Here is a 12841-nt window from a genome sequence, read left to right as displayed (position 1 = left end):
TAACTCAGCAAGAAAAGTTCCCTTCTGCAGCACACCTGCAGCTGGAGCTGGGGTCGATGTGGCTTTCCCAGCACGGGGTCAGGACCTGAAGTGGGCCACTGTGATACACTAAAATTTGGGGAGCCTGATTAATTTTTAGACTTTCAGGTAAATTATACCAGTAAATACCAATAAACACATACTGTAGATATTGCTGTAGTATTCACTCATATTTATATATTCTTTCTTGTATTATGAAAAATAAACAAGTCAGTCAGGGTGTTAGTCATTAAATATTTTTTATTTTATAGAAGTGAAAGGATGACATTAAAAGAACACAACAAATAGGTCATTTTCAGCATCATTACCTCCCTGTGTGACATTCTTGCTGGTGCAGGGGAGGAGATGGAACTGTTTTCAGGCTGTTCCATGTAATGCTTTTTTTATCTGCTCCAATAATTGTTTTCAGGTGCTTTTTCTGTTGTTGTTTACTTGAAAGGATGCAGATCTTCTCTCTCCTGCTACAAAGCCATAAATAGGAAAAAACTGTAAGATGAGCAGACAAAAGCTTCCAGTCTCTCTCCCCCAAGTGACTATTTGCTCATGTACCTTGTTTTTTCCTGCCTTCTGACATACCTTTTTCATTGCCTGGAGAGAAACCATGGAGCAAGGAGGGGCGATGCACACCAGATGACCAGAAATATGCTTCTCTTTCACTGCCTCAGCCCAAACCAGTCCCAGCCATGGCAGGATTGGGAAGTCAGGTCATCACACGGACAAACCTGCCCTCACTTGTGTGGGAGCAGGAGGAGGGGCAGCAGGTTCAGCTGTTGCCCACCCTCCCTGTGGATGAGTTCTGCAGGTAGGCTTCAGAGATGATGTGCTCAATCGCCCTTTCCTGGGACCCCTGCTGCTCCCCAGCCAAGTGGCATGGGCTGTCATCTGTGTAGCAGGGCGCATCCTGTCCATGTCTGTGCTAGGCCCCAGGGCATGCAGCAGGAATAGCAGGTTAGCCTGGGCAGTGGGAACACCCCCTCTGGGCACAGTACTCCACGAGTATGTCCCCCACCTGGCTAACATTCATCCAAATTTGCACTTGTGCACCCAGCAAACATGTTCTTTTAATACCTCCTTTTCCTCCACTCCCTTGCCACTCCCATTGTCTGTGACTTTCTGTAGTTCCTTGGACATTGAATTAGAAACATTTAAACATTCTCTTTGATCCTCCACTAGAAATGGTAGCCCAGCACATTTGGCTGTTGGCAGACTGTGGGGACTGTATTCACACGCCTGTAAAGAAAATATCTATGGTTTTGTATAGAAATCCAGCTGTGTTCACACACGTGCCATGGCACATGCTGCATTGATGTGTGATGACAATCACAACTGAAAACACAAGACGCTTTCAAGGCCCTGTAATTGAAGCAAAAGAAGGAAAGGCTGTGCTTAGAGCCCATAGTGATCAGTACCAGGCCATGCACTCCACAGAACGCTGCCTTGTAACTGGCAGCATTTGACAGACTTTCTAATCGGTTTCCAGGGCTGGTGGCTGTTGCTTGTACAGAACTGGAAATCAGAGCCATGTGGGGCCAACTGAGCAGCTGAGGTCTGTGCTGCCCGAGTTAACCTGCAGCCAAGTGGCAGCAGAGGTGATCCCTGAGGGAGGTGAAGCAGAGGAAGGAGGGCTGGAAAGGGCTGGCAAGCATCTGTGGCTACTTGGGAAGGTGCCTTGTTACATCAGTAACCTGCACTTCTGCCAAGGGATGGGTGTTTTTTACTGGCAGCAATGACTTCATCACATGCCAGTGCCTTCTTGGGGATGTGACTTTTACTGGAAGTCTGAAGGCAGTCTCACTGCTGAAGCTGCCTGCAAGCCCCTCCTCCAGGAGCCTTGGCAGGGATGGTGATTGTTGTGCCCCCAGCCATCATGAGCCTGTGTAATGGGGCTTTTGTATTTTTTATCTTGCCTTATTTGGCTTTCCACAGGTGTGTTTACACTTGCCTTCTCCCTCTTTCTCTCTTTAAATACATGCCTGTACATACCCTACAAGTGTATGCAGACCAAAGCACACCCATTTATGTACTGAACTTGTGATATCGTTGGGTTATTCCCCTGAATTAAAGGACTACATGCTAAAGATGCCCATATATTCTTGAATATTCATACAACTCTTTGATAATTATTTACTGTCAGTTTGATGGGTTGGGTTTGATTTTTTTCTGCAAGATTTCAGTGTCACCAACTTAAACTTGCTGTCCAGAGACCAAGAACCAAACGCCCCATGTCAAGCAGCAGAAAGGATTAACCTCTCTACTTATCAGAGTTTACCAGGGCTTAAATGAAAGAGCTTTACTAGAAGAGCTGAAACAGAGAAGGGAAAAACAATAAAGCATCGGCTTGGAAAATGTGGTGAATCTGCCCAGACTCAGAGAAAACTATGGAGAAAGTTGCTCTCCTGCACCTGAAATGCATGTGGATTCAGGGAAGATTACAGTATATTCCAAGAAAAGTACTCACACCCTTATAGCTTGGCAGAAAGGCCTGAGTTATCTATGTTGCTATTTTTATTAGATTCAGCCCAACACTATCTTGCCAGATACTTGCTGTCATTAGTCTTCTTTTTCTCCACCACTTCTTCTCCACCACCCCTTCACTGTCCAAAACTTCCCCAAAGTATTCCAGTTTTTTTAAATAAGGAGCAGAAACATGGCAGTGGCTTTTAGAGACATACCTGGTTGGTCAGATATTCCTTCCCAGAAACTTTCCTCATGCTCACTGGGCCCACATCTTACTATTCTCACCTCTGCTGGCTCCCGGGGTTTCCAGGACACAAGCATTCCATTTCTCCCAACTTTTAAATGAAAAGATTTTTTAAAAGAAGAATTCTCAAAATTGATTGTAAGGAGCAAAGGAATCCCAGCCTGTGCAGTCGGATTCTTCTGCTTCTCTGCTGCTGTCCTGTCAACAGACACAAGTGTTGAGCTCTTGCCCTTTTAAATCTCCCAGCCCCCGATTTGAGCATATGCATGTAAATATATATATACACATATGTTAGCAGGGAGACCATGGAAGAAGGGAAGGCAACAAAGAATCCTCCCACTGCCCTCCACTTTATGGGTACACTGAATTCAGGGAAGAGATTCCCTGTTGAAGGATGCTAGTAACAATTTTAAACAACTAAATGATGAACACTGCAGAGAGCCTGTATGTTTATCTAAGCTCACTTGCATTGTAAACTACCTGCTCCTATGCCTTGGAGTGTCTCTAGGGAATCTCCACATTGGGATGGGTCTTATTTTGAAGGTATGACCAATCTGTGCCATCTCTGCAGTTCAAGAGCTGTCCAGAGAAATGTTATCCGGCCCCAGGTTTGAAAATAACTGCTAGCCAGAGATCTGCTAAGCTGTGTCCTTGTTAGCTGGCTTTGGCAGAAACCACAAAGCTAAGACAATTATGATTCTGAATAACACAATAATTTTTTCCCTACATGTTTTCAGGATAGTTTGAGGTTATGTGCCCAGTTTCATTGTTTCCCTTAAAAATACTAATTCTATCAAACAATATCAGTCTTAACTCATCATGTTCATAGAGGTGTTAATTTTTTTTAATAATTAACAGGAACATTAAATCAAGAGAGCACTTGTTTAACATTTCAACACATTTTTGTCTCAAGTGATTCACTCAGCTTGTTTTCCTGGAAAAGGTGTTTTCTGGGCCTGTAATCCCCTAGGTATGTGTTTCTTTTTCCAATACTGAACTGGAATGGACATATGGAAAAAAATCTTAGATTGTTAAATAATACCTGATACCACTCCCAGAAAAAGCAATAATGATTTGGCACCTCTCCAGCTATTAATGCTTTATGAGTAACTAACCCCTCAATATGCAGAGTTTTCATCCTTCTTCAGTACAGGAACAAAAAGTCCCAGGGACATCAACCCATTTGCCAAGTTTCTCAAGCTCTGCATCATCGTGACTTCCATAGATGCTCATTGTAATAACAAAATTCATGGTGTATTCCTGGATATTTATGTGGATATTTCATGCAATTTCATAAGATTTCTTGCTCTTTCTCTCTTTCTTTGGATTTTTACTTCAATGACAGGTATGAACTCTATGCATAATACAGGGAATTTATTTAATACACAACAGTTGTTCTCTCCAATGCAAGTGGTTTCTATAAAGGAACCATCCATCACTGCTATATAATAAGCCACACCTTTTCCTGAATGGTCTGTCCTTCTGAACTGACATATGTGGGGATAAATAATATCCACTATAAAACAGGAATGTGCAAGTACTGAAGTTACTCCTGGAAGAGTTATTAATTTGAGATAAAACTATTAAAAGTGCCCAGATAACTTATGAGTCCAAACCTCATTTTCAAAAAGAGATGAGATCTAAACCAGTGAAAAGATGTAAATGGCTAACCAACATAAATAACTTAAACCCTAATGTGCTTACCCCAGACTGTTCTACCTCTTCAGCCCTTCTCCTTCTGCATACAAGTTGCACACCCATACTTCCATCAGTGACATTCCCTGGGCTTGTATATATATCCGTAGGGTCATCTCAGGACTTTTGAAGATCATTCTTACTTCCTGCAGAGGTTAGTCTCTTTGATATATCCCCCTTCTCCTACTGGCAACTCGTAGAAGAACGTCTATGACTGTCCAACACGCATAACCTGCTTCACTGCCCACGAAAGCTACATGATTCCTAACTAGTCAGGAAGTGGTGACTGATTAATATGTCGAAACCAAAATGTTTCATGATGATATTTTTGATTCTGGAAACTTTTGCCATACCCAAGCTGGAGCCTTCTTGTCAGTCTTGCAGGATCAAGCTGCTGTCCCCTGGCAGCAGCTGACAGATGTCTCCAGATCAGGAGCTGTAGCTCCCAGGCTCTGCAGCACAGCAGGACACATGGCTGGTCTGGAGGGCCAAGAAAGAATGGGAACAAGGGGTTTCTATGCCACACATCACATAAGTAGCCCAGGGAATGCTGCAGAGTCACCTCTGAGACCACTGCACTTCAGACTTGGCAGCCATCCGAAAAGAACTCCCCACCCCACCCCGTGAGCTGCATTTGATTTTAGAAAAGATGAAAAACAATTTTTTGAGCTTCCTAGAACAAAATATTTTCAGAATTTCATTTTCACAGGAAAGGTAAAACTTTTTCATGCCCTGCTCCAATTCAGAACAAAAACTGTCTGAAAATGTCAGGATTTCCCACAGAAACAAAATGCCAAGTTTTGACCTATGCTTTTTAAAAAAAAATCTCTTTTTAATTTGAGTGCCAGAGCGTGAATTGCTAAATATCCTGTGGAAACTGTAGTTTCAAAGTTCTTGCTCCTTATGAGGATATTTCAAATTTCTACACCCATATCCTTGATGTGGAAGTCACCTCATCCATGTGCCCCCCCTCCCCTTGATTGTGTACTACACTACTGTGTTGTAGAGTATTTCTGTCCAAATGTGGTGCTATGAATAGGAAATAGAATGGCAGACTACCTGTTTAAAGTAAAATTAAATGAAATTATGTGATGCAAAGTGAGCAATGTATGACATCATTGAGCAATGTAAAACATCATAATGTGCAAACAAAAAGGACCTAATGGTGTTTCTCTGATCACCACAGGGAACTGGCTACACTTTTCCTGACAATATAGAATGATGATGGATGGTCAGGTCCTTTTGTATGCATGGGTTTCTTAATTTCTCCTGCCATGGACTGTGGCTCTGTAGCAATTGGTGTGGGACCTGATCCTCTCTTGCTTGTTCGGGGACTCTCACTTACTCCTCATGACACCACTTAGGCTGTATGGGGATGTTCACTTGCTACCTCCATGCGCAAGTGAGCCTGCTGGCCTGCTGAGAGAAGAGTGGTGATGGGAAGTGAGAGTGAATTATTCATTTCTAATGCTCTGAGTTATTAATTTCTAATGCTCTGAAAAAACACCAATTTTAAAAGCATAGAAGGCTAGAAATAAACAAGACGTTACAAGCAAGCTACATACTTTCTATTTCAACGATGTTGCCTGAAATTTTGCACACTGTCCTTCTACGTGGCAACAAGCCCTGGCTTCCCTAGCCTTCAATCCCCAACAGAGGAAAAATGTCCTCTGCCCAGCCCTGCAAAGACTGTTCTAAGAAGTCAGTGAGCTGCTTTTTCTACTGGTCAGTGTGGACTCCAAACATTTCCTTTCTACCTCCTCCATTTTCTTCACACTCCTTGTTCTAAATTCTTGAGCTGTAGTCTGCAAGATAAGAACCTGGAGTCAAATGCAGAATAACTTCATCCCACCTGAAGCTACAAAATTTTTCTTTCTCCTTAACTCAGGGTATTCCAGTGGAGGACATGAGTCTCACCTATTCATTATTGTTGTCTGGACATAATCACATGCTTTCAGCAAAGAAGACCCGGATTCTTTTGTGGACCTTCCTAACAGGCCTTAATTCACAGCTCCTTGATACCTGCAAGTGAACTATTCTGCTTGCAATAAAAAATCTCCCAAGAGGACCTCTGATCTTAAAACAAATGCTGTTTAATTCACCACTCATTAGGAGTGTATCTGGATTGATTTATTAAGCACTTCTGACCCCAAATCTTTTGAACAGCATTCCTTCACGATTAAATAGGGAACGGATTTGGGCAACACTTCTGGCAGGCAGACTGGAAGAACGCAAATGATTCCTAAAAACATTACTATCGTGTAACTTAATGAAAATATACTACATGTTGGCATGCCCTCGGTCCAGACCCGAAAGGATATGATTTCCAGCCAAGGCACTGGTAACTTCCGTGGTAAATATGGCCAGAACAATTCATTAATTATACATTTGTGGTTGTTCCACCTTTGTGTATTTTACAAATATGCATTCACATTCAATTCATTTAAAAAAAAAGAAATAAAATAAAGGCAATATCTTTGGGTCCAAAGGAAATCAATGTTTATGGTAAGTACACAACAGTCTGTGGCAGCAGCATTATACTGTCTAGGGAATCAGTTTCTGCTTTCTGCTTAGTATTCAAAGAACAGAGAAATGGATAAAACTATTCTGAAAGTTTTTTATAAGTGACTGGCTACAGACAATTGCTTTCTAGCTCAGAGAAACAAACTTTCCTGCTAGTTGTACCCAGGTAATTACAAACATGAAGAGACTTGGCCTCTCTTCTTTGAGATTATAAACAAAACACTTTAAACCTTGTAATAAGAATCAAGAGAGAAAAATACAACCTCCTGCTATATACCTTGCCATCCTCATTTGTCTGCAAAAGGAGTATGAAACCATGGTTGCTGCATGGAATGGGCTGTTGGCTGCATGACTTGTTTGGCCAACAAAGGTATATGCAGCAAATCTGGTATGTGCCTTCCCTTCTCTTCTGGCTTCTGGTTAACAAGAGAGTGCAGTATCTGGCTTGTCTCTCCCTGCAGAGATACAAGAGCAGAGAATTTGCCAGAATATTTGCATCTACGTAAACTACTAAGAATGATTGTTGCTTTAGGTGCCACTAGAATGCTAAGCAATGCCATCAGGTCTCATGATTTCATCAGAAGATTCCTAAAAATGTAAGCTGTTATCTTCAGTCAGACATCCTGTTTGGAGGAGACTAAGCGATCTGACTTTAGGCACTTAACTGTCCAAATCAGATGTTTGTTTCTGGTGGGTTTTCTCTGTTCTTAGCAGAGAAGGGCTCTTTCAGACAGTGAACCAGATGACAGAAGAAGCCAATAGTGATGGATTAAGGTCCTGAAATTAGTTCCTGTTGCCTGAAATAATAAGAACTATGTAGAAAAGACCTACAATGTTGAACATTGTCAAATACAATATGGCAACAGTAAGGATCTGACAACAGGATTTTCTGTGGGGTGTAGGCAGGTTCCTGTGACCCAATTCCATTTGGAACATACAGAATCACAGCTGTTTCATCCAGTGTCAGAAGAGTTGAAGAGCAGCATACCTTGCTCCATAAGCACCCACACAAGTGGGAAGGGTGAGCTGGTGGGACAGGTATGTACATCTTGCCAGGCTTCCCTGCACACAGGCTCCTGAAATGGGGTCAGGTTGTCCTCATCAAAACATTGTTCCCAGAAGAGCTAACTCCTCCACAGGTGGTTTCCCAGAGCACCTTTGAGTTTCCCCCATATGTTGAAATTGGGCATGGTCCAAGCTGCTTGCTGAGGCGGGTGCTGTGAGAGCAGCCTGATCCAGTATGGTTGGCAGGCTCTCTCCTGAGATGTAAGTGGGAGCCTCAGCAGAGAGGAATGGAAACTGCCCATCTCCAGGCACTGTCTAACCCAGGGAACAGGACTTCTCTGCAGTGTAGGTGGGAGAGGAATCCTTCACTCAGTAGGACCAACACACCTGAAAGCAACATAAAGCCATTGATTACCTTGCATTGCTAACAACAGGAGACAGAAAAGGCTTTATATTTTACACTTCCTCACTGAAAATGCATGGAAAGTTTGTTCACTCTTCTGAGACCTTTCCAAGGGGCCACACAAGTGGCAAGCTGAATAAAGCCAGACACGGCCAGATCTGCCTTTCGCTCAGGCCTTCTAGATAAAAAAATATGTGGTACATGAAAGAGCTCTTTGAAGTGACTGATGTTGACGCTTTTGGATGAGCGCAGAGAATACCATGGCTGATGGTGTCAGGGGGGCTCTTCCTCTTCATGAAGGGAGAATATGAGGATATCTTAGAGCTCTTTCCAATATACTTTGTGTCTATATTTAAAGGATTGAGTAAATTTATATTCTGCTGAAAAAAGAGAAGAGTTCATGACATGGGAGTAAGGGTAGAACAGCATCTGCTGCTCTGTAGTGGCTCTACGTCCTGTCCCATAGTGCGGTTGTCTCATCAAGCCCACCTTTGCCTGGGTGGCTGCTACAAATTATTCTGATGGCAGAGGTAGTTTTTGACATTGGAAAATGTTCCCTGTAGATGGCAGAGAGCAGATTTATTTTTAACCAAAAGAAAATTGTGATCTAGGGTCTCCAGAATGAAACACACAAGCACTACAATAGGTGGTATTTTTACAGCAATTCAAAGAGCTGCTAAATGACTTTTCTTCTCTTGGTGATGAAACAATTCATTGTGTTTGAGGTGGGGTTTTCCATGTAGATTTGTTGTAAGGTAAATAGACAAAGGGAAAAAGAGCATCATGAAAAGCCAATAGAGAAAAACATCAGCTTTGTGTCATGTGCAGAACCACTGCAAAATCCACATCATAGAATAGGCTTAGAGTCTGTGAGTTGGTAGAATTTTCATTGTCTTAGGGTATAGTTTAAGCATTAATTAGAAAAGAAATGTTTAGTGTCTCATGCCAAAGGTGTAACAAAGAACAAAATCCAGTCCACCTGCTCCCATTAGACCAAGAGGCATCCCCAGATGAACCCCTCTGGGTGCTGCTCTGCTTTTTTTAGGTCAGTCAGGTAGAGGAGACCAGAAGCACTTTCTTCTAAGAGAACAAATGGCGCAGAGGATTGGAGCTGAGTGACCTGGCAAGGAAACAGAGTGGTGCTTGTGTGGGAAAATGAAGCAAAAAAGCTGAGGACTGAAGGAGTTATATGGGGTCATCTTTGAGCTCCTTATCCCTGTCATCTTCCTATCTTAAAAAGGAAAAACTTTAGGGCACAAAGCAACCCAAACATGAATCCAATCTGTTCACTTGGAAGCTTTTTCCTGTTCATAAAGTCATGAATAGTTCTCAAATATTCCTGTGTGATTAAAAAGAGGAAATGCAAATATTTTATAAGCTTTGGGTTATAGGATTAGGCTTTTAATAGTTTTACTTGGCTTTATAAGCCTGATCGTGTCCCAGTGAACATGATGGGAGGTCAGTTATCAAGCCACAGGGGGCAAGATAAAGCTCTATATGAGTTGCTATTTTTTACTCTTACTCTTATTGGGCCCAGCCCAACTTCAGCTGAAGTTAATGAAAAGACTCCTGCTGACTTTATTGGGAGTTGGATTGGCCCTATTGTCCTTTGCTGAGTAAAGTAATTTTAAAAGGTCAGGAGGTGAATTAAAAGAAAAAGAAACAACTACATTGAGAAGCTTTATTCAACATGCTCACCTTATAAAGCAGAAGTGTTGTCTTAGCTGGTGAAAGTAGTTCAAACTAGACCTTGTAGACTCTGCAAGGATAACAAAGTATGGTTTAACCCAAAAAAACAAGTGGAAATTTAAATTGCTAAGTTCCAACTTAATGATTTCTCAGTGGCTTCTATCTGCTCAATTTGAAAATAAAACAGACACCAAAGTTAGGCTCTAATCTCAATGAGCAACCTTCTGCTGGTGCAATTCCACTGACTTCAATGGATTTCTTGATGCTTCAGTGGATTTCTTCTTGACTGACATGGGAGAGAGAGCTAAAAAAAGATGTGTTTCTAATTGCTTTGGCTACACCTCGACTTGGACTATGAACATCTTGCTCTTTCTTCAGGACAGTCAATACTCCATCTACACCTGAAGCAACTTGGTAGTCAAAAGGACAGGGAAGATAAGGAGGATTAATCAATCTGTTGACTGTGTAAAAATGAGCACAGTTGCAGCTGATTTTCCAAATGCTGCCTTGGCTCTGAAGGACTAAGAAGACAAAAAAGAAAGAAAAATCTACAGTTTTGCTCTGTGAACCTTCTGGGTTTTGACTTGCAGTCTGGGTCCTCTCCACCTCTAAAAATGCAGTAAACAGGTTTTATTACCATATTCAGCAGACAAAACTATCAAATGAAAAGTTGCAATTTTTACACAATACCTTTTCAGAGTCCAGTGGCACTGTAAATCATAGACCCATCTCCCTCAGAACAATTCTCATGTACTCACTAGCTGTCAGAAGATGCTGTTGGCGATCAGCTTCACAAAATTTTTCTTTTCCTGATTACCCCATTAGCAGGACGTGCTTTAGGATCCAAAGGGCATAAAGCATGCTGAATTTCTTGGGAAATGGCTGAAGGAGTTTGGTTTTGAATCCTTTGCATTGTCCTTGCTAAATGTTTCATGCTGTAAATTCAGACTGTCTTCTCTGATACAGGCTGTAGCAATAGGAAAATTAAAGTGTACACTCCCTCCACCCCAATTTGGTGTGAACACCCCAGACCCCAATTTATTGCCATTTTATATATACAAAAATATCTCTACCAAGCTGAGATGAATCAGAGCCATCTTTCCAGCAGATGGCTAAAACTAAAGCGAGAGAAGGATAGCTTCATTGGGCTAATCCAAGAAAGGGAAAAGCCCTCTGAGCAGTTCCCTTTCCAGGCAGGTTAGCAGCCCCCCTCTCAGCAGGTTCTGACCATCAATGAACTAACCCTTTCCTCCAACCTCACCTCCCACTGGGTAGGAATTCAATGCATGAACAAAGGTCAGTGTTAATGCCATCCTGCTAAAGGCATCCAGCTTTCATTCACAAAACAAACCACTTTACGGGCTTCAGAGAGAAAAGGAAGTAACCCAGGAGAAAAAATGCTCAAAGATTTTCTATTAAGCAAGAATCAGTTTACAGTATAATACCAGTTGCAAAAGGGTCAAATCAAGCATTGATATAACATATCTTTAAAGCAGCTTCTTAAGTGAGAATCAATGAAAGATTATTTTGCCCATGTTTCAGCTTAATGGCACACTTACACAAATAAGATGAGAAACTACAGCTGCAGTGAACACTTGTGCTGCCTGCTGCAGTTTAGAGAACAAACATTTGGGATCTATCTGGCTAATCATGATATATTTTTCATGTGATCATCTGTTTATGCTTCTTTGGTTTATGTTTCTTGGGACTGGGCTGCATGCCAAGGGGCTGGGGGCTGGAGTCAGAAAATACCCCCCAGTCCCATGGGACCCTCAGTCACAGCTGTTCCACCCCCACATGGGAACAGCTACCCCCACACACACACTCCTTCTGCCTATTCCTGGGGATGCAGTGTGCTTGTAACTACACGGCTTTACTCCTCCTTTTCTTCCCTCAGCCCCTCTTGCACTGAAGTCACAGACTGGGCTCACATCTGCATATGTTGTTTTGTGCCCATTTTAGCTGAAAAGCAGCATGGTGGCCTGGGGTAGCTCAACTGGGCCAATGATGGAAACACGTATTTCTACACTCGTTTCCAAAAAATTCTTTTTTTTTCTTATGTGGCAGCATAAGGGACTTGCCATGGTTGGCCACTGAGCAGGGTGTGCTGGGGTGGCCACTGCTACCATGTCCCCAGAGGCTCTGTACTGTATTCCCTGCACCAGACCATCCTCTCTTTCCACACGTGACTCCCATGGCTGTTTTGCCAGGTAGAAACCTTCATCTTTCAGCCACGGGCATCCACGGAGACTGTGCTTTCCACCGCAGCTTGTGCCTCTCCATCCACAGCCCCACAGCCAGCTTGAGCCCCAGGGTACAGGGCTGATTTCTGCCCTTGCAGACCACACCCAGCAGGACCAGGGTGCCCCAGTCAGAGGCCAGCATAGATCAAGTCACCAGTGGTGCTGCTCATGCCCAGTGCAGCCCCCTTGGCCTCCACACACCAGACTCAGAGGGTGTTCCTCTGCAAAGCTTAGGCGCAGCAGCAACCCACTGCTACTTGACAGTCAGATCACCAAAGCTGAAGAAACAAAATCAGAGTGAAATTTGGGCTAAGCAGCTGTTTGCTGGGAAGAGGCTGGCAGCGTGAGAGATCTCCTGCTTCTCTCCCATGTAGGGAGCACAGCTTGTTCCGAAAATATTGAAGCAGATGCACTTCTGTTGCCATTGCAAAATACAGAGGTTAAAAGAACTGGAAAAAAAGCCAATGATGGCCTGTGCCTCCAGCTCAAGGCTAAGATAAATTTTAGAAGTGTTGATGCTGCTTGTGGTGATGCAGCAAAAAC

The 12841-nt window shown here is 42.7% G+C and overlaps 1 protein-coding gene across 2 annotated transcripts in view; it reads right to left on the bottom strand.

Annotated features, from left to right (window-relative positions):
• Positions 1 to 261: 261 nt before the first annotated feature.
• The window catches only part of MSRB3 (methionine sulfoxide reductase B3), an 88646-nt gene continuing 76066 nt past the window's right edge, over positions 262 to 12841 (bottom strand). Inside the window, exons 5-6 of one of the 2 annotated variants that reach the window (XM_027884692.1) lie at positions 10065 to 10125; positions 262 to 500 (exon numbers count right to left, since the gene is read on the bottom strand). In XM_027884692.1, coding sequence (XP_027740493.1) covers positions 344 to 500; positions 10065 to 10125 — 218 coding nt within the window. In that variant the 3' untranslated portion in view covers positions 262 to 343. Of the gene's footprint in view, positions 501 to 4788; positions 4916 to 10064; positions 10126 to 12841 lie in introns of those variants that run through there. The other variant, XM_027884693.1, reaches the window with a different exon arrangement.

The sequence above is a fragment of the Empidonax traillii genome, unplaced genomic scaffold, assembly GCF_003031625.1.
Source record: "Empidonax traillii isolate 1590-97213 ecotype Southwest subspecies unplaced genomic scaffold, ASM303162v1 scaffold153:size895095, whole genome shotgun sequence".
NCBI lineage: Eukaryota > Metazoa > Chordata > Aves > Passeriformes > Tyrannidae > Empidonax > Empidonax traillii.
Note: the sequence above shows the minus strand (reverse complement) of the source record. Positions and strands in the feature narration are given on the sequence as shown.